General features: G+C 40.9%; 1 protein-coding gene across 3 annotated transcripts in view; it reads right to left on the bottom strand.

Annotated features, from left to right (window-relative positions):
- Nucleotides 1-22,751, bottom strand: part of LOC124598209 (RAB6A-GEF complex partner protein 2) — an 82,592-nt gene that overhangs the window by 53,478 nt on the left and 6,363 nt on the right. For all 3 annotated transcript variants that reach the window (XM_047135985.1, XM_047135987.1, XM_047135986.1), the window contains exon 2: nt 9,020-9,144. In XM_047135985.1, coding sequence (XP_046991941.1) covers nt 9,020-9,144 — 125 coding nt within the window. The remainder of the gene's footprint in view (nt 1-9,019; nt 9,145-22,751) is intronic.

The raw sequence follows: 22,751 nt of genomic DNA on the forward strand, positions 1-22,751 counted from the left end.
TTGTCCAGATGGGAGCACTTTACTGCTTGAGTCTCAGGGACTGAGGAGGACTGTGAAGCCCTACGACCAGCTACCTGTGGTTGCTTCAGCCACTGGCGGCTGTCAGCTTTGTCACTGGTAGGAACCTGGGAAGGGAGTGACCCAAGGGATCCCTTCCCGGTGAGAGGAGCTGAAGAAGACTTATGCTTCTCCAGCTGAGAAGTGGGGACTGACATCCCCGATGGTTGGGCGGGTGTTGCTCCTGATTTAGGTTGTGCAGGAGCAACACTGAGGGAAGTGCCTCCCACCATCAAGGGGGCAGGTGGAGTCTGACGGCTCTGAGAGCCAACTGTACATGGCAGAATGGAAGATGGTGGAACTGCTGTCTTAGCAGCGGTGTAGATTGATGTCATATACATAGGATGTAGCCTCTCATATTTTCTGTTAGCCTTAGCGTAGTTCAGTCGGTCTATGGTCTGGTATTCCATTATTTTCCTTTCTTTCTGGAGAATCCTGCAGTCTGGTGAGCAAGGTGAATGGTGCTCTCTGCAGTTGACACAGATGGGAGGCGGGGCACAGGGAGTATTGGGATGTGAAGGACATCCACAACCCCGAAAGGTGATGCTGTAAGTACAGCAGGAAGACATAAGGCTGAACTTCCAGCACTTAAAGCACCACATCGAGGGAGGGATATATGGCTTTACATCACAGTGGTAGACCATCACCTTGACCTTCTTGGGTAATGTGTCACCCGCGAAGGTTAAGATGAAGGCACTCGTGGCAACCTGATGATCCCTCAGACCCTGGTGGATGCTCCGGAGAAAATGGACAATTCGCTGCTCTAAATTGGTGCAGAGCTCATCATCTGACTGCAAAAGAAGGTCCCTGTGAAATATGATATTCTGGACCATATTTAAGCTCTTATGGGGTGTGATGGAAACAGAAACATCCCCCAGCTTGTCTCAGGTGAGTAGTGTCCATGACTGGGCAGAGGGTGCTGTTTTGATCAAGACTGACCCTGACTGCATTCTGGACAAGCCCTCCACCTCCCCAAACGCTTCTCTTTTCCCCAAAGTTGTCTTTAATTTTCCTGCAGGTGGTATCTATCTTTCCCCTCCATAAATAAGTTTCTAAATCATTTGCCCTCTAGTCATCCCCTTCTTAGCAATACTGCACTTCATGTCAATCTCATTTTTTAAACATTTTATTCCTTTTCACCTGCTTCATTAAAAAAATTTCTCCTTTCACCCATTCATCTTTCCCCTGTTCTAGACAACCATTGTATAACGCTCCCTCTGAAGCTTTCAACCATCTATGGTCCTTTCAACTTATCCAGGTTTCATCTCCTTAATTTCCAATTTCTTCAGTTTTAATCTACAGTTCATAACCAATTAATTTGGACAGATTCCACATTTGCCCCTGGAAATGCCTTACAATGTAAAATCTGGTTCCTACAGACTCATCTGCATCTACATCGTTACTCTGCATTTCACACTTAAGTCCCTGGCAGAGGGTTCGTCAAACCATTTTCATACTACTTCTCTACCATTCCACTCTTGAATGGCATGTGGGAAAAAGGAACACCTAAATCCTTCTGTTCGAGCTCTGATTTCTCCTACTTTATTATGATGATCATTTCTCCCTACATAAGTGGGTGTCAATAAAATATTTTCGCATTTGGAAGAGAAAGTTGGTGACTGAAATTTCGTAAATAGATCTCACCGCAAAGAAAACCGCCTTTGTTTCAGTGATTGCCACCCCAACTTGCATATCATATTAGTGACACTCTCACCCCTATTGCACGATAACACGAAACGGGCTGCCCTTCCTTGCACTTTTTTTATGTTCACCGTCAATTCTACCTGGTAAGGATCCCACACCAAGCAGCAACATTCCAGCAGAGGATGGACAAGTGTAATGTAGGCTGTCTCTTCGGTGGGTTTGTCGCATCTTCTAAGTATTCTGCCAACAGAGCACACTCTTTGTTTTGCCTTCCCCACAATATTATCTATGTGGTCTTTCCAATTTAAGTTGCTCGTAATTGTAATTCCTAGGTATTTAGTCAAATTGACAGCCCTTAGATTTGCATGATTTATTGTACACCCAAAATTTATCGGATTTCTTTTAGTACCCATGTGGATGACCTCGCACTTTTCTTTGTTTAGTGCCAATTGCCACTTATCCCACCATGCAAAAATTCTCTCTAGATCATTTTGTAATTGGAATTGATCGTCTGATGATTTTATTAGACGGTAAATTACAGCATCATCTGCAAACAGTCGAAGGGGGCTGCTCAGATTATCACCTAGATCATTTATGTAAATCAGGAACAGCAGAGGGCCTTAGACACTACCTTGCGGAATGCCAGAAATCATTTCTGTTCTACTCCATGATTTACCATCTATCACTACGAACTGTGACCTCTCTGAGAGGAAATCACGAATCCAGTCACACAACTGAGACGATACTCCATATGCATGCAATTTGATTAATAGTCGCTTGTGAGGAACGGTATCGAAAGCCTTCTGGAAATTTAGGAATATGGAGTTGATCTGAGATTCCTTGTCGACAGCACTCATTACTTGATGGGAATAAAGAGCTAGCTGTGTTGCACAAGAATGATATTTTCTGTCCGTGTTGGTTATGCATCAGTAAGTCATTTTCTTCAAGGTGATTCATAATGTTCGAGTACAGTATATGCTTCAAAATCCTACTGCAAATTGAGGTCAGTGATATGGGTCTGTAATTCAATGGGTTACTCCTATTTGCTTTCTTGAATAATGGTGTGACCTGTGCTACATTCCAGTCTTTAGGAACAGACCTTTCATCAAGTGAGCGGTTGTATATGATTGCTAAGAAAGGCGCTATTGCGTCTGCATACTCTGAAAGGAACCTGATTGGTATACCATCTGGACCGGAAGACTTGCCTTTCTTAAGTGATTTGAGTTGTTTTGCAACACCTAAGATATCTACTTTTATGTCACTCATGCTAACAGTTGTTCTGGTTTCGAATTCTGGAATATTTACTTCATCTTCTTTCGTGAAGGAATTACGGAAAACTGCATTTAGTAACTCAGCTTTAGTGGCACCATCATCGGTAACATTTCCATCACTATTGGGCAGTTGACTGTTTTTTTGCCACTGGTGTACTTTACATATGACCAGAATTTCTTTGGGCTTTCTACCATATTCTGAGACAACGTTTCATTGTGGAAACTATTAAAAGCATCTCGCATTGACATCTGTACTAAATTTCGAGCTTCCGTGAAACTTAGCCAGTCTTGGGGACTGTTCTGAATTTGGCATACTTTTTGCGTTGCTTCTGCAACAGTGTTCTGACGTGTTTTGTGTACCACGGTGGATCAGTCCCACCTCTTATTAACTTATGCGGTATGAATCTATCTATTGCTGACTATATTGTATCTTTGAGTTTGAGCCATATCTGGTCTATACTTACATAATTAGCCTGGAAGGAATGGAGACTCTCTCTTAGGAAGGCACCAAGCGAATTTTTATCTGCTGTTTTAAATAGATATATTCTGCATTCATGTTTAGTGGTTTTGGTTGATATGGTTTTTTTAGCCTTGCTACAATGACCTTGTGTTCACTAATCCAACCGGCATATGGCAGCACGGGGGGGTGAGGGGTGGTGTGTGTGTGTGGGGGGGGAGGGGGGGGGGGAAGAAAACTGCACAGTGGACACATGACCTGCCACCTGCATGGCATGTGTATGAAGCAATTCCCCATTCTGGGTTAGAAGCACCTGCATATGCCCATGCTGTTCCTGCTCCTACTTCTGTAGATGCAACATTTTCTCCCAGCATTGCAGAAATGCTAAATCCATGGTGGCCCAAAATTAATTCTATGAAAAGGGATGAAAAAAAATAGAAGCATCACATGTGTAAGAACATCCCATTCTTGTCGCCACATTACTACCTTCACAGGTGTGACAATGCTGCTAAATAATACTGTTGGCATACTGTCAGGCCAACGGTGGCTCAACAAGCAGACGAACAGAATCCCACAAGAGGAATTGAAAACTTTCCATGAAGATCAACCTAAGGGGGAAAAAGAAAGTCTGAAACTAAGAAGAGATGTGGACAGGGCTCACATGACACGTGGCAGGCACAGGAGGCTGACAGGTGAGCACACAGAAATGGCACTAGGAAAGGTCTGCAGTGGTTGAACTCAGCCTTACTGTTGCCTGGAAGCAAACAGTGCATTCAATATATCTGCCCATACAACACTTTGGGCATGCAGCCCATCAAACCCCCTCACCACAACAGTTGTCCGAATTAGTTTGCTGCACTGTCCATTCCATCTCAAGTGCCTCCATTGTGATGTCCACTGGCACAGATACTAAAACTTCCCTTCAAAATAACTTGTAACACTGGATAAAGTTCAGTCCACAGATCCAAAGGTGGGAAAATATGGCAGGTAGTCTTATGTAATGAAATTATAGCTGGCGAGATGATTTTCAATCAATAATAATAACCAGTATCAAATTTTGTAACACAATTATGTCTTGATTCAACTTGTTCTCTGCTGGGAAACACACATTTGTTGCCATTTATGAACAAACATTAGTGAGATTACCAAATTGAATCTCAAAGAAATGGTGCAAGGTAATAATATATGAAGAACAGGAGAAAGGAAAAAATAAAGGAAACATCTCAGAAAGGAAAATGGAAACATCTGTCAAAGTGGATTTGTCTAAGCCTATAGTGGTGTCCCATAAAAACTGAATATATGTTGACCACAATTCTGTAACAAAGAGAGTTAACTGCAAACAATACTACAGTGACATAAAACATAAAATATGGAGACTGTGAGGATTTACCATGCAGAATTAATAATCTTTCTGTTAAATCTAGATGAATTTGCTCAACATAAAAGATTGAAATATAAAAATTCTTTGTAGCTCCAGTGTGGGGATATATTGTTATTTAGTGAAATTACGGCTACAACTTCACAATGTTTGTTTAAGGAGAAATACTATGACACTTTCGAATCAATGGGGTAAATGTATGTAACAGTATGCTGTGGCTGCTTCTGGAATCTCATATAAGAAAACATTATTTTCAAATATATAACAGTGTACAATATTTGTATGAGCAATCAAATTGAATTGAATTGGTGTCCCTTGCTGCAGCTACTAACACAGTGACATGTAATTTTGCAACTGAGTGCAGTACACAATGATAGGATTTTTAAATGCTTGGTGAAATACCTTCAGACTTCAAGAAAATGTAATAATTCCAATTCCAAAGAAAGCAGGTGCTGACAGGGTGAGTATTAATGAACTATCAGTTCAATAAGAAATGGTTGCAAAATACTGACATGAATTCTTTGTAGAAGAATGGAATAACTGGTGGAAGCTGACCTCAGGAAAAATCAGTTGGATTCTGGAGAAATGTGTGCACATGCGAGGCAGTAATGATCCTACAATGTCTCTTAAAAAATAGGTTACGGAACGGCAAACCTACACTTGGAGCACGTGTAGACTTAGAGAAAGCTTTTGACGATGCTGAGTGGAGTACTTTCATTGAAATTCTGAAGGTATCGGGGATAAAATACTGGGAATGACAGGCTATTTATAACTTGTACAGAGACAGGTTTGTAGCCTACCCCCATGTTTTTTAATCTGTGCACTGAACAAGAAGTAAGGGAAACCAATGAAAAATTTGGAGAAGAAATTAAAGTTTAGGGAGAAGAAATAAAAGCTTTGAGGTTTGCAAATGATACTGTAATTTTATCAGACACAGCAAAGGACTTGGAAGAGCAGTTGAATGGAATGGATAGTGTCTTGATGGTTGGTTGGGTTGGAGAGAAAGGGAGAAAGGGACCAAACTACGGGGTCATCAGTCCCTTTTCCCCACATTCAAACAGGTCGCGGAGTAAAACTATTCCCCGAAAAGAGCCTGGGGAGTAAGAAAGATGGAAAACTAACAGGGAACACCACTAGAGAAAATGAAAGAAGCAAGACAAAAGGAGAAAGTGTGCACTAAGTGGTAGAAGACATTAAAATAATATAGCAGATGGCCTGGACTGGCTGAAGGCGGATGACCCAGCCACTGTGCAACACACTAAAATCTCCAACCTAAAAGACAAGGCTAGAGGAACACAGATAGGGAAAAGACAAACACCAAGGCGAACAAACAGGAAAGAAAGAATGAGGAAGAGTTATAATGGAGACAGGGTGAAGGCCTGAGAGAGATGGCCAGACACCCACCCTTAGATTGTGTGATGAAAAGCCCCCTCATGAAAAAAATGTACAATCAGATCAGCCATTGAGGTACTGTCTCCCAATACCCTACACAGTGTGGTGGGAAGGTTAAAAGCCTGCCGCAGAGCAGCTAAAATTGGGCAGTCCAAGAAGATATGGAGAACAGTCTAGTGGGGACCACTGTGCCACTGAGGTGGGTCCTCGCAATGGAGGAGATGACCATGAGTCAGCCAAGTGTGGCCAATTCAGAGCTCACAAATGACGATGGAGTCCCTGCGAGTGGCTAGCATGCATGACCGCCTTGCATTCATTGTCTCCTTGACAACATGTAGTTTATTTGGTGTACCGAGGGGTGTCACTCAGTATTCCAGATCCCGAAAACTTTACAGCGTAAGACCGATCGGTGATCAGTTTCCAGTGTGCCTATTCCCAGAGCTGGTTTACCAGTAGCACATTCATTTCCCAGGATCTCGACATGTCCTGCAGCCCAAATGAAGGGCACTGAATGTCCACTGTTTCCAAGGGCATAAAGAGTCTCCTGGATAGTTGTTACCAAAGGATAGTGATGGAAGTGCTGGTTGACAGCTTGTAGGCTGCTTAAGGTGTCATTACAGATGACAAATGTCTCTCACCTGTGCAGGAGCGGATATGCTCATGAGCGCTAGAGACGACTACTGATGAAAACGCTGCAGCCATGCGGAAAGGAGTGCTGTTTGACCATCAACCATACAGCCATTGCTGGAGACTATTTCAGAGCCCTGGAACTCGCTGAGAATAGAGAGAATTGCTCGTGGAGGGCCTCAGGTGGAACCGAGCCTTTTGGGCCTTGCAATAGGTCCAGACGAAGATGTGGCCAAGGCATGGACCATGGAGATGTACATGAGTAGACCCACAGGAAAGGAGGGAGACAAAAAGTATTGAGTTCAGTAAGAAATGACTGAACATCGACTGCAATTGGAATCCCTAATCAGGGCCACCGTTGCGGGACATGGATTTCCGTGTTAGGGAAAAAGAGATGGTAATTTGGATGATGAGGCAAACTACAAATGTGGGTAGTATAATGTGCAAGCAGTGGTTGTTGCTGCATGATCTGCAATGGAGGAATTCCAGCTTCCACAAGGAGGCTTTTCACTGGGCTTGTTTGGAAAGCTCATGTTGCAAATCAAACTCCACAGTGGTGTATAGTGTCCAGGAGACAAAATGCTGATGGCGATGCTGAACTATATGCCGGGCCCCCGTAATCAAGACAGGACTGCACAAGGGCTTTGTACAGCTGCAGGAATGCAGGGCGATCTGTACCCCAGTCAGCATGGCTCAGGCACTGGACAATGTTGAGATCCCACCAGCACTTTCCCTTAAGCTGACAAAGATGAGGAAGCCAAGAAAATCAAGCATCGAAAACCAGTCCTAAAAACCGCTAAGTGTCCACTATGTTAAGCAGTTGGTCTTTGGGGTAAAGTTCCGGACGTGGGCAGACAGTATGACAACAACAGAAGTGCATGATGCAAGTCTTGGCAGAGGAGTGAGGGGCCATGACTGTGTCTTTCATATAACTCCCTGCAGTCGATGTTCAGCCACTCCAATAGAAGAGGAACAGAAAGGAATACAAAAATCGTCAGCATATAAGAGCAGGGAACAGGTGACCCCACCGCTGCTGTGAGACTATTGACAGCCACTAAAAACAGTGGGACACTGAGTACAGAGCCCTGTGGGACCCCATTCTCTTGGATATGTGGCGAACTGTGTGAAGCACCGACTTGAACTTAGAAAGTGCGGAGTGACAAAAAGTTCCCTATAAAAATTGGAAGCGGGCCCTGGAGACCCCACTCGTGCAGAGTACCAAGGATGTAGTGTCGTCAAGTGTTATCGTAGACTTTCATCACATTAAAAAAGTTGGCAATAAAGTGTTGACTGAGGGAAAAGGCCGTTCGGATGGCAGACTCCAGGTACACCAAGTTGTCAGTGGCGGAGCGACCTCGGCGAAAAACGCCTTGGGACGGAGCCAATATAAGTGCCAGCTCACCATACATTTGAGCAGCTTGTACAAACTGTTGGTGAGGCTAGGACAACAGCTATACACATTTGCCAGTGTGTGTAGTGCTTTATGGGAAAATATGACTGCTCCTGCACAGCTGCCAGTGTAAATCCCACTACACCCATATCCTGCACTACAAATGTAAAGAATAGTACACATTCAGAAGGACTGCTATGCCTATACCATGAACGGCAACCGGATAAATTGCATTTGTATACAACTGGAAATAATTCTTCTATTCATCCTTAAAATCCAAATGTTGTGAATATATCCTGATTCATTCTAAAAATGAATATGAGACTTTTGCCTTTCGTTGGGATTAGCTCTACCAACTGAGCTTCCAAGCACGGCTCACAACTCACCTTCACAGCTTAAGTGCTGCCAATACCTCATCTCCTACCTTCCTAAGTTCATAAAGTTTTCCTGTATACCTTGCAGATCTAGCTCTCCTGGAAGAAAAGTTATTGCAGAGACATGACTTCACCACAGCCATTCACTCTGCAGCAGTGTGTTATTATGTTGTTATTTAAAATGTTTTATGTTGTTTGTCTTGTTCCAGGGCTTATCACTTATGTAGCTAACTGAATTTAGACTAACTACTTTCCCTGAAAGGAAATGTAAACACAACAAAATAGCAGAAAGCAAAGCTTTGGAGAAAAAAGTGAAGGAAAAAGACCAAACTGTTTCTTGTAAAAAAGAAAAAACAAATTACATGGAAAATAATTATTTACATATTCTTTCTTGTTATAGTGAAATAGCATGATAAAACTATAACTTACCAGCATTAGCTGTTGACAGCTCTTCAGGTGTAACAGAGCTGCTTTCTGGATATGCAACTTTGTTGTTTGTAGTGCACTGGCAGTGTATTTGGGCACTTGCCCATGCCAAGCTCTCAAATACATCACTGAAATTAGAATAAATGTCTAAGTCTATATCGAAAAAATCTATTTTATTGTTATAATGAAGCTGCATCTTTCTATGGAAGAAAATAACAGAACAATGCACGAAATAATTAAATTATTAACACAGCTGGTATTTTACAATAAATTTATTGACATGCTCCTTGCATTAAAAGCTGCTGAAAATGCATTGTATTATGGACCTACTATCCAAAGTCATTCTTAGAATCAGCTACTAAATACTTATTTGGTGACAGAATGGACTAATGGTATTATTCTATTAAAATAATAATTCATCATCTGATATAATGTCATCTTATAAGGTTATAATAAGAATTTATTCTGATTAATTCAGCACACTCTAGACTTTTATATCAAGTCAGATTGTCTCTGAAAATTTTTTACATAATATAATGCAGTCAAATATTGAGCCGCGTCCAAAAGCTTATGCAGCAGCCTAGTCTACAACTTGTGTTTATATTTTATGCAAGAATGACAATATTATGAAAAGAATAGATAGCTACTCATCACAAGGCAGAGAGATTAAGTCACAGATACAGTCAACAAAAAGACTGTCAAACAAATATGCTTTCAACCAAAAAGGCCTTCATCGAAATCAGATAAAACACACACACACACACACACACACACACACACACACACACACACGCACACGCAAACGCAGCTCACACACACATGACCACAGTTTCTGGCTGCTGAGGCCAGACTACAAGCAGCAGTGCATGATGGGAGAAGCAATCTGGATGGTGGAGGTAATGCCATCAACACATGGGACGAGGTAGCTAATATTGACATCACTCTCTACAAGTTTTGTGATGTCACTTCCTACTCTCTCTTGTTGAGAAGCCACCTTTACTCATGAAATACAAAAATAAGTTCTGTGATATTTCCGTAATGTGCCATGTAAAGTAGAACCAATAGGAAGCAAGGATGCTTCTTATGTCACAAGCAGAAAACAAGATGCCTTACTGTACCTGTCATGTTCAGCAGAAGCTCATATTTGAGAGGTTTTATGCTATATGTTACACGCTATGAATATATGCCATTTTTAAGCACCAGCACGTTGAATGTCTCGAAAATGAGTCATTATTGGTGTGATTTGCTGTAATAAAATGACAAGAAATGTCCTACTGGTGTTACAACTTGCGGGTAATGGGAGTAAGCCGTTTTAAGCAACAACCTATTTAGGATTCATGAAAATGTATCACCCTTATTATGACCTATTATATAATTGTCAATAACATTTCAGAGAGAAAAGTAAAGAAAAAGAGACTAAGCAAAGGTGAATTATAGCATAGTGTAGATAGTTGAGGCACTGGGACGTAACACCAGCATTTGACAGGAAGAGGGTACATGTCCTGCTATGTCAAAATCCTTTTTTTTTTTTTTATCTTGTTCTGTAAAAGGCTGTGGGAGTTTCATTCAAAATTAACAGAAATATTTTTTGTAAAATTTGATGTTATCTAAATAGAAGGGCGCTCTCTGTCGGGAGCAAGTGTGTTGATTTGGTGAACTTATATAAGCTGACGTCTTTCCTAAGTGGCCACAAATCTTCTATTTTTATCTTATTACATGTTCACAGATATTAAAGATTTTGTTTATGTATACCACAGAGAGAACAACATGACTAGCATATGGTCAGGAAAGGAAATGTTCGCTTTAACAGAGCTAATTAAGGATTCTATTCAAGTCCATTTTTGTGAACAAACTCTATGGTTTGCAAGCCAAATAAATGTGACAACCACCTCACTTGGTTGGTTGATTTGGAGATTAATTACAGAGGTCTCAGATTAAAACCATACCTCAAAGGAATCCTATCACACGAAATCCAGGGAAGAAACAAAATGTGTAAAACTATCTTTGTAACCATATTGAAGTAAAAAATTAAAGTAGCTAGGCAAAATTGAAAACATTAACTATAACAAAATAGCAGTAGAAGTTATTACAACAATATAGAAGACAGCCTGGGCTACTCTGCAATACACTAAAATCTCCAGACTAAAAACACAAAGTAAGAGAAACACAGATGGTGAAAAGACGAACACCAAGTAGAACAGACAGCACCAGAAGGAGTGAGAAAAAGTTAAAATGCAGGTAGGGTGAAGGCCTGGGAGATAAGGCTAGGTGCGCAATCTTAGATTGAGTGATAAAAACCCCCATCTCGAATAAAACTTGAAATTAGGTCAGCCGCAAAGGCATAATCACCCAACACCTTACGTAGTGTGACAGGAAGGTTAAAAGACCACCTCAGGGCAGCTAGATTGGGGCAGTCCAACAATTTGTGGATCCCGAAAACTTCACAGCATAATACCGATTGGACATCAGTTTCTGGTGTACAAATCTCCACAGTCAGTTTACTGGTAGCCTATTTTGCCAGCCTGTCAGCAATTTGGTTTCCCAGGATTCCAACATGAACTGGGGTCTAGATGAAGGACAACGAATGTTCACATTGTTTGAAGGTACAAACAGACTCCTGGATAGTCATTTCCAAAGGATGGTGAGAGTAGCACTGGCCAAGAGCTCATAGGCTGCTTAAGGTGTTTCTACAGATGAGGAAGAACTCATGAGTGGGAGGACCAGTACTTGAGAGACAAAGACCCAGGTGTGTCAGTAGGTTTTTGACATCTTTGCTGCAGCCAGTGCTCACGAGTTGAGAAACCAGTGCAACCAATACATTCTGAGGTACTTCATCAACGGGGGGAAGACAGACATTGCAGATGTAATATCATGCATTGTCCTTACCCTGACAGCCACAGCCTCTAAAGTTTTTTGGAGAGGCACAGATTTGCTATATACAGAGTCAAGTACATACATACACACTCTACATGACACCCTGTCATAATCAGTACGATTCTTGTAATATCCCCGATAGCTACGAAGGGTGGGGATCCACACTGATAGAAACCACGTTTCCTGAAGAGCAGTGCAGAAAGCAGTGGAAGAGCTTAAGAGTTGTCGTAACTCAGCCAGGTGGTGGAAAAAACCACTGCAATTCCACTGTAGGATTAAGCTATCAATGTACAGGGAGGGCATGAAGGGACCGAAGAGGCAATTTATGCCCCAGTGTCACCTTTTGCCATCGGCTGAGTGCTTCTCGTGGTTGTGTCCATTAGCTCTGAGGCTCTGGGGAGGTATGGGTCCTTGAACACTAGGATCTCCATCTCATCCTCAGAACTGTAGCCTGCAGGAAGCGGTGGTGTGGAAGCCCCTGGATCTCTTTCTTCTTGATAGTTTTCTTTTTCCTGTCCTCACTTCTCGTTCATTTTCTCTGGCTGGGAGGGCTTCTCTGAGTTTGTCTCAGGAACCAATGAGGATTGTGAAGCTCTCTGACTAGCAGCCTGTGGATCCTTCTGCCACTGGCTGGTGTCCAGCTTCACAGCACCAGAGGTCTTGGAAGGCAGTGTCCCGAGGGACTCCTTCCTTGTGAGAGGAGCCAGAGGAGGCTGTTGCTTTCCTGGCTGAGGGGGGGGGGGGGGGGGGGGGACCAATGTACCAGATTTCTGGGGGGAGTGTTGCTGCTGAAGATGATGTTTGAGAAGCAACAGGAGGAGGAGTGCCCCCAACTGTCAAGGGGGCAGGCGTAGTCTGACGGCCCTCAGGGCCCTCTATACAAGACACAGCTGGAGGTTTCACCATTGCCACAGAGGGCAACATCATTGTAGTTACAGCATATGACAATATCATGAATGCAGGATTTTGGCAGTCATATTTCTTTTTGGCCTCTGTATAGGTCAGTTTTTCCAGTGTTTAATATTCCATTATTTTCCTCTCTTTCTGAAAAATAGTGCAGTCCACCAATCAGGGGGAATGGTGCTCTCCGTAGTTGACACAAATGGGAGGAGGAGCTCAAGGAATGTTTGTGTGTGATGGACGTCCACAGTCCTGACACATGGGGCTAGCGTTACAATGAGAGGACGTGCCCAAACTTGCAACATTTGAAGCACTGCATGGGGGAGGAACATAGGGTTTAACGTCATGACAGTATATCATCACTTTGACCTTTTCAGGCAATTAATTACCTTCAAAGGCCAAGATGAGGGCACCAGTAGCAACCATGTTGTCCTTAGGCCCCCTACACATATGCCTGGCTAAGGGCGCACCCTGTCACTGTAGACTGGCATGCAACTCGTCATTGGACTGCACGAGAAGATTTCTACGGAATATAAGCCCCTGGACCATGTTTAAGCTCTTATTGGGGGAGGGGGGGGGGGGGGGGGGGGGTGACTGAAACTGGGACAGCACCCAGCTTGTCACAGGCATGCAATGAACATGAGTGAGGAGGGAAGGCTGTTTTTACAGGACTGATTCATTCCTCATTTTATACATTCCTGACACTTCTCCAAACTTGTCTTCCAAGTGTTCAATGAAAAATAGATGCTTTGTTGTTAAAAAGGATTCTCCATCACACCTTGCACAAACTAAGTTTCAAGGAGAGTATTCTCTCCTTGATCCTTAGCCCTGCATTGCTCCCATAGTGTAGACAGAGAAGGGAATAAATGATTTGAGGTCATATCTGCCAGCATTATACTGTCCTTTTCCAAACCTAGAGACTGCTGGAGCCATTCGACCACCAGCATAGGACATCTTAATCTGCTTCATTGTGGGTCATTTGCCCTGAAGCCACAAACTCCAACCAGGGGCTCTCCTAAAAGGCACCACCCAGCCACGACAAAGGCTACATGACACGATGGCCATTGTCAGGAGTCCTGATGCCCCAAGATGATGAACATCTACTCCTACGCATACATGGGAAGTTTGCAGCTCAGGCATCAGCAGTGCGATTCCTGTGTTGTCAAGGAACTACAATCAAAAGGGTACACGCTGACCCTTCCACGACAGACTAGCTACCACGCTGGATATTGGGTGTAAAAAGATCCATTAATATGTCAGAGATAACAGGCACAATAGGTGAAATGTAAGCATCCTGTAAGACTTTCTCGTTCAAAAGCCTGGATGATGGGTGCAATTACATTTCCATTACAGAGGGGCAGAAGGTCTCAGTGCACAATTGATACATGATATGCCACATAAGACATCCTTCCCCAAATGGCCTGCATGTCCATAGAATTTTGGAAGGTAGTCACACCCTAAAAGGGGACTACAGTTTATGAGACTGAAAAGTAAGAGAATCCTTGTAGTTGCCTTGTGTGACAGGTAAGAATACCTTCAACCAAACCCGCAGGGGCAACCAGCTCGCACTGTCTGCCGACAGTACTGTGTCTTATGACATGGGATATCCCATTGTGTATAAGTCAACGTTAGCTGCCTTGTCCTGTGTGCCGATGGCTTGATGAGGAGAATGGGGCGGGGGGTGGGGACAGAGGGAAAGCAGGGTAGGGGTGCAGCAGGGAAAGTGCTGCTTATGGGAGCGTACAAGAACGAGGTTAGGGCAGCTAAGTGCAGTCAGGAGGGTAGATGGAAAGCAAGGGGGGGCAGCAGAAAAGGAGAGAAGTAAAAAGACTGTGGATGCATGGTGGTCTAGAGTGTTGTGTAGTGCTGGAGTGGGAACAGGGCGCCTGTCACCTAATTCCCATAAAGTTTGGACGGCGGGGGTGGGGGTGCACCATGAGCTATGATGCCGCATCCCAGATGTGTTTGATCGGGTTCAGATCTGGCGAGTTGGGGGGACTAGCACATCAATTGGAACTTGCAACTGTGTTCCTCGAACCACTCCATCACCATCCTGGTCCATCACACTTCTGGCCTTGTGACATACTGCATTATCTTGTTAAAAAATAGTACTGCTGTCAGGAAACGTGATCATCATGAAAAAGTGTATATGGTCTGCAACCAGTGTACAATACTCCTTGGCCGTCATGCTGCCTAGCCCGAGCTCCTGTGGACCAATGGATTAATGAAGAAGGTGCCTGGACTCATCAGACCATCCAATGCTCTGCTACTGTGCCAATGTCCAGTGCTGATGACCACATGCCCATTTCACTAGTAGTTGCCAATGTTGTGGTGTTGACATCGGCACATGCATGGGTCATCAGCTGTGGAGAACCGTCACTGGGAGTGTTTGGTGCACTGCGTGTTCAGACACACTTGTACTCTGCCCAGTGTTAAAGTCTGATGTTAGTTCCGCCCCAGTTCATTGCCTGTCCTGTTTTACCAGTCGGACCAACTTACGATGTCTGACATCTCGATGTGGTTTCACCTTGTGTTGAAGACACCACAGTACTCCTTGAACACCTGATAAGTCATGCAGTTTTCGAAATGCTCATGCCGAGCCTTCAGGCCATCACAATTTTCCCTCAGTCAAAAACTCACATAGATTACATGCCTTACCCATTTTACACATGGACCGCACGCTCACTGATACTACATGGATCGTGCATTCCTTGCCAGGTGACACTGCTATCGCCCGGACTTATAGTTAGCGCAGGTCAGTGGTCATAATGTTCTGTCTGATCAGTGTATGTTGTGTTTTTTAAAAATAGAGAAAGAGACCATTCACAGAAAACCAGTCAATGACAGTTTTAAGAACACTGTTTACCATTTTCTCCATTGCTGTATATATGCTTGGATTGATTATAATACATGTCTCACCTGCAAAATGAACTAATCCTGCTTGTTGTATATTAGATTGGAGATCAATGAAATATATAAAGAACAATGGTATACCTAACAGTGAGCTATGGGGAACCCCACATGTGATTTCTTCCCAGTCAGAATAATCTGAATAATCTCCTCTGATCACATCAATTGAATTATTAAGCAAATGCATTGGATTCAGTGAAAAAAAGAGTCGTGTGACTAGGGCCTCTCGTCGGGTAGACCATTCGCCGGGTGCAAGTCTTTCTATTGGACGCCACTTCGGCGACTTGCGCGTCAATGGGGATGAAATGATGATGATTAGGATAACACAACACCAAGTCCCTGAGCGGAGAAAATCTCCTACCCAGCCGGGAATCGAACCCGGGCCCTTAGGATTGACATTCTGTTGCGCTGACCACTCAGCTACTGGGGGCGGACATTTAGTGAATGACTCCACAAATTACAGATATACAGAATCAGGTACACAGTTTTACAATGGCTCTCAAATGGCTCTGAGCACTATGGGACTCAACTGCTGAGGTCATTAGTCCCCTGTTTTACAATGGTCCAGCTCTTATCAGAAATGAAAAAAAAAAAGAGTAACTGTAATGTCAATTTCACGCAATTACTCCTCAAACAGAAAATTTCACAAGGAGTACCACAAGATTCAATACATTCCTTTCCTGGTAAATGACCTACCATTTGCTACTGATGTTCATTCAGTTTTATTTGCTGATGATACCTGAGTTCTAACTGAAAATGAGGTGCGTGAAAAAATTCCAGTAAGTGTCAAAAACGCTCAGAAAAACTTGATTCTTGGTTCCATCAAAATGAATTAAACCTAAAATCAACCTGATGCAATCTGAAACCAAATCATTAAAATGGAGTGAAATAAAAATACCTTGCAATTACAACGATACCACAGGTGAATCTATTGTCTGCCGTGCAATTCACACTTAAATGCTTGAAAAAGGGTTCATCGAATTGCTTTCGTAATATTTCTTTACCATAGCCAGATAAAACAAACACTTAAGTCTTTCCATGTGAGCTCTGATTTCTCTTATTTTATTATGCTGATATTGTTGCATTCAGAGGAGGAAGATGGTGACTGAAATTTCAAGAAAAGACCTGGCCACAGCAAAGAATGCCCTTTTTTAATGATGGCTAACCACTCTCATCTAATTTGTGATAATACAAAATGAGCTGCCCTTCTTTGAACTTTGCTGATGTCCTCCATCAACTCTATGTTGTAAGGATCCCATATCATGCAGCAATACTCTAGAAGAGTGTGAACAAGTTTAGTGTAGCAGGTCTCTTCAGTAGACCTATTGCATCTTTTAAGTGTTCTGACAATAAAACCCAGTGTTTGGATTGCCCTGCCCCCCGCCCCCATATATTTTCTATGTGATCATTCCAATTTGAGCTGTTCATACCTGTAATTCCTAGGTATTTACTTGAACTTGCACCCTTTAAATTTCTGTGATTTATTGTATGACTGAAATTTAATAGATTCATTTTAGTACTTGTGTGAATGAACTGACAGTTTTTATTATTGTGCACCAAAAGATATCTTGTCTAAATCATTTTGCAATTGGTTTTGATTCTCCGATTACTTTCCTAGATGGTAAGTGACAGCACCATCTGCTAAGTAGCTAAGAGGGCTACTCAGATTGTCTCCTAAATTGTTTACATATATTAGAATAGCAGATACCCTGTAACATTTCTTTGGGTATGCCAGATATCACCTTGTTTTATTCGATGACTTCTTGTCAGTTATTACTTGTCAATTATTATGAACTGTGACCTTTCTGACAGAAAATCACTAATCCAGTCATTCTGGAAGGTGCCTGTGAGGAACAATGTCAAAATACTTCTGAAAAATCTAGAAATATGAAAACAATTTGCAATCACTTGTTGATAGAACTAATTACTACATGTGAATAAAAAGACAGTTTGTTTCATAAGAACAATATTTTCTGAATCTGTGCTGTGTGTCAATACACGTTTTATTACAAGGCAATTCATAATGTTCAAGTACGGTATACATTTCAAAATCCTCTGCAAATAGATGTCAGTGATATTCGTCTGTAATTAACTGGATTACTTCTATTTGCTTTCTTGTGGACAGTTTGAAATGTGCAACTTTCTAGTCCTTAGGCATGGACCTTTCATTGAGCAAGCATTTTTGGATGACTGCTAAGTGTGGAGCTATTATATCACCATACTATGACAGGGACCTAATCAGTATACAATCTGGGCAGGAAAACCTGGCTTTATTAAGTTGGCTAGTTTGTTGATTTGGGGGGAGGGCCAAACAATGAGGTCATTGGTCCCATTGGATTAGGGAAGGAAGTCAGCTGTGCCTTTTCAAAGGAACCGTCCTGTCATTTGCCTGAAGTAATTCAGGAAAATCATGGAAAACCTAAATCACTACGGCTGGACCCGGTTTTGAATTGTCATTGTCCTGAATGCAAGTCCATTGTGCTAACCATTGCACCAGTTCGCTCGGTCTTTTTTACGTGATTTCAGTTGCTTCGCTACACTGTGGGTGCCTACTTTTAACGCTACTCATGTCTGTAGCTGTTCTTTTTGAAAAAAATGGCTCTGAGCATTATGGGACTTAACTACTCAGGTCATCAGTCCCCTAGAACTTAGAACTACTTAAACCTAACTAACCTAAGGACATCACACACATCCATGCCCAAGGCAGGATTCGAACCTGCGACCGTAGCAGTTGCGCAGTTCCAGACTGTAGCGCCTAGAACCACTTGGCCACTCTGGCCGGTGTTCTTTTTCAAATCCAGGAATATTTACTTCAGCTTCTTTGTGAAGAAATTCCAGAAAGCCATGTTTAGTTACTACACTTTAGTGGCACTGTCACTGGTAAAAAGTTCTTAAGCCTAAATTTTAACAAAAATTTAAACTGGAAGATACATATTGACTACTTGGTAGATAAAGTTAATAGCTTAGCATTTGCAAAGTGTGTTTTGTCAGATGCCACAAAGATAAATACCAGAAAGACAATCTGTCACTGCTGCTTTAAGTCATTATTTAGTAAAGTCATGAGGCTACTAGCATTAAAAATAAAAATAATAGGAAATTTGCCAAACAATGAATATCCTGTAGGTTACTGTCAAAAATTTAAAAATATCCATTATTTTCCTTTTCATATATGAAGTGTTGATTTTGTTATACAAAAACCAGAACACACTGGATTTGCACCACAACTACAGCACACGCTACCTGCCAACAGACTTCAGAGTGTATGGGATTAAAAATTTATAATATTATAAAACACAGCAACTATTTAACATGGAACCTGGTTCACTGAAAAGATTGCTTTTACTATTCTGGGGGAAAAGTGCTATTATTTGACAGAACAATTAAATCGGTAAGTGATACTTACATCAACAGGATAAATACCGGCACTAGGAAACAGTGCAATAGACTCGGTGCAGTATTCATTGACCCAAACAAATTCTTAAACTGCAAGTGTCTGGGAAAAGACGGCCTGCACTTGAATAGATTAGGCTCTGTGAACCTTAGTAAAATGTTCATAGACGTGTGTAAAGTCCTAAGAAGCAAGGGAAACTAATTCATTGTGATAGGGGTGACAAAGAAAAAATTCAAACTGAAAATACAAAGTTTAGGTACCAAACAAAGGATGCACGTGAAATAACTAAAAGCAAAAATGATCTATTGATGCACTTGAATATAAATGGCTTAGGAGCAGAACTACCAAATCGTAAATTCTCAAAAATCGACGAACTAAAAATTCTGCTTTCAGAATCCGTAAATATTAAAATAATCTGCCTAAATGAACACTGGTTAACAGAAGATAGTATAAAAGTACTAAATAGTATTAATAATTTTAAGGTAGCTGCTAGCTTTTGTAGAATAAGCAAATCTCGTGGAGGCTCCTACATTCTTGTCAATTCTTCCATAAGTTATACAGTAAGAGATAGTTTTAATTATTTAAATGAAGAGAGCGTGTTTGAAAGAGATAGTTTTAATTATTTAAATGAAGAGAGCGTGTTTGAAAGTTGCTCTGTAGAGCTGAGTGATCTGAATACATTGGTTATAGCAATCTACAGAATTCCTGGATGTGCGGTAACAAAAGTGTTTTTAACCAAATTCGAATGCCTCCTGGAAAAACTCCAGAAAGAAAGTAAGAAAAAAGTTGTTATAGCAGCAGACTTCAACTTAAATGTCTTAGTTGAAAGCAATGATTCCACAAAATTTCGTGACTTAATTCAGAAATCTGGTTTCAAGCTAAATTTTTCTGAAGGCACTAGGGAACACAGCAGATCAGTAACCTGCATTGATAATATTATTACTAACTACATATTTGACAGTGGAAATAAGCACAAATACTGCTTAGACTTGGTTATTTCAGATCACTCAGCTCTGTTTATTGAGCTCCCAAAAGCAAATAACCTAAAGCCTCCAGAAGTGTGTATAAAAAGGGATCTCAGTAAAAATAAAATGGATTTATTCCGCAGTAAATTAAGTATAATAAGCTGGCCTGTAGACTACAATAGTTCAAGCTCGATAAACTATGACAAATTCTTAAATTGTTTCTTAAAGGTATTTAATGAATCATTTCCTCGTAGATATAAGCAAAAGAAGGTTAATGGTAAAGTCAAATGGATTACAACAGGAATAATGATCTCTAGTGCCAGAAAGAGAGAGCTCCACAATGAGTTAAAATCAAACAGAACTCCAGATTTTGTTATTTTTGTCAAACAGTATAAAGCTGTATTTAGGAAAGTTGTAGCGGCAGCTAAAAAAATGGCAAATAATAAATTCGTACGAGAACACAGAAATAAGACAAAAGCAGTGTGGTCAGTTGTTCAGTCTGAACTAGGAGCCAAAGTAAAAATTCATGAGATTTTGAAAATTAGACATGAAAATGAAATTATAGTAAACCCTGTTCAGATGTCAAGTTGTTTCAATTAATTCTTCCTAAACGTAGTAAGATCGGATGTGGATATGACATTCTATCAGGGCATCACAAATTTGGAAAACAGCCAGAACACATCTTTTAAACAATTTGAAAAAATAACCCAAAGGGATGTGGAAAAGGAAATATTGTCTCTAAAAAACAAAACCTCACATGGGTGGGATGAAATAACAACATCTGTGATCAAGTATGTGTACGATATTATTTCCCAACCACTGTCAACTATTATAAATCAATCTTATGAACAGGGATGCTTTCCAGAGGTACTGAAATATGGTGAGATCAAACCTCTATTCAAGAAAGGATCGACAGAAGATATGGGGAATTACCGCCCTATCTCTCTCTTGCCGGTCTTCTCTAAAGTGTTTGAAAAGATTGCAGCACAACAAATTAATAACTTTCTTACTGTAAATGATATAATTTTTAAAAACCAGTTCGGTTTCCAACAGGGTAAAAGCACTGCAAATGCTATAAATGAGTTTATCCAAAAAATATGCTCCACGTTAGATAAAGGTAGAAAGGTCACAGGTATATTCTGTGATCTGACTAAAGCTTTTGATTCAGTGAACCATGCATTACTCCTCCACAAATTACAGATGTATGGAATCAGAGACACTGCTTTAAAATGGTTTAGCTCTTACCTGTCAGGTAGGAAACAAAGAGTAATTTTAACTTCAAATGGAACCAATTATTCATCAGACTGGAAAACAGTTCCCCCAAGGAGTCCCACAAGGTTCGATATTGGGTCCCTATCTGTTTCTTTTTTACGTACATGACCTACCACTTGCTATTGATGTTCATTCAGTCTTATTTGCTGATGATACATCAGTTTTAATTGAAAATGAGGCATCTGAAAATATTCCAGAAAAAGCCAAAAATACTTTAGAAAAACTTGAATCTTGGTTCTATCAAAATGGACTAAAACTAAATGTAACTGAAACCAAAATGATGCAATTTGAAGCTAAATCAGTAGAAAGGAGCGAAAAAAGATAACTTGCAATGATCAGGATATCACAGAAGCAAACCACGTGAAGTTCTTAGGCCTAAATCTTGACAAAAATTTAAATTGGAAGGTACACATAGATTACTTAGCAAATAAACAGAACAACTTAGCATTTGCAATGTGTATTTTGTGAGGTGCCACAAACATGGATACCAGAAAGATAGTTTATCACCGCTACTTTGAGTCAGTTATTCGTTATGGCATAATCTTCTGGGGAAATTCAGCAAATGTCACTAGGCTCCTAGTATTACAAAAGAAAGTAATTAGAAACGTGTGTTGCAAAAAAACAGGAATCCTGTCGACCACTGTTAAAAAATTTAAAAGTACTATCTATCCCCTCACTTTACATATATGAGATGGTGGTGTTCCTATATAGAAATCAACATACACTAGACAATTTCCGTTTTGACCACAACTACAGCACTCGCCACAAAGATAACTTCAAACTTCCAACACATTGTTTAAAACTTTATGCCCAAATGCCAGAGTATATGGGGTTAAAAATTTTCAATAAAATAAAAGGCAGTAATATATTTCAAATGGAGATTGGTTCATTGAAAAGATTGCTCTTTACTCTCCTGGTGGAAAAGTGTTATTATTCTGTCGATGAATTCATTAAGGACAGCTTCACAATCTGAACACAGGGATTGTAATACATTTATTATTTTATGTACATGTGTAGCTGTAACTTAGAAATGTAAAATATAATGTAAACTTTTGTATTTCTCTTAAAAAAAGTGAAAAAAATGTCTTTTGTAAACCTTGACATGTCTCCTGTACATCAAATCAAATGATTTGAAAATTGTATGTAATGAGATGAATAAACCACATAACACACAACATAACTGAGGCAGTTTCACAGTTTGAACACGAGTATTATACATACCCACATTTTTTATACTGAAAACTATAATAAGGGTCAATTCCATATGAAGGGGACCAGGGGTCTCTACTCGACCATCTCCAAATCTAATGGAATTTGGTGTGAAGGTTCTACATGGTCCTAGATGGTCATATACCAAATTTCAGTCCAGTATCTTCAGTGGTTGAAGTTTTAGGGGCTTTTAAAGAGAGACTACTCATCTTCA

The sequence above is a fragment of the Schistocerca americana genome, chromosome 1 (genome assembly GCF_021461395.2).
Source record: "Schistocerca americana isolate TAMUIC-IGC-003095 chromosome 1, iqSchAmer2.1, whole genome shotgun sequence".
Classification (NCBI taxonomy): Eukaryota; Metazoa; Arthropoda; class Insecta; order Orthoptera; family Acrididae; genus Schistocerca; species Schistocerca americana.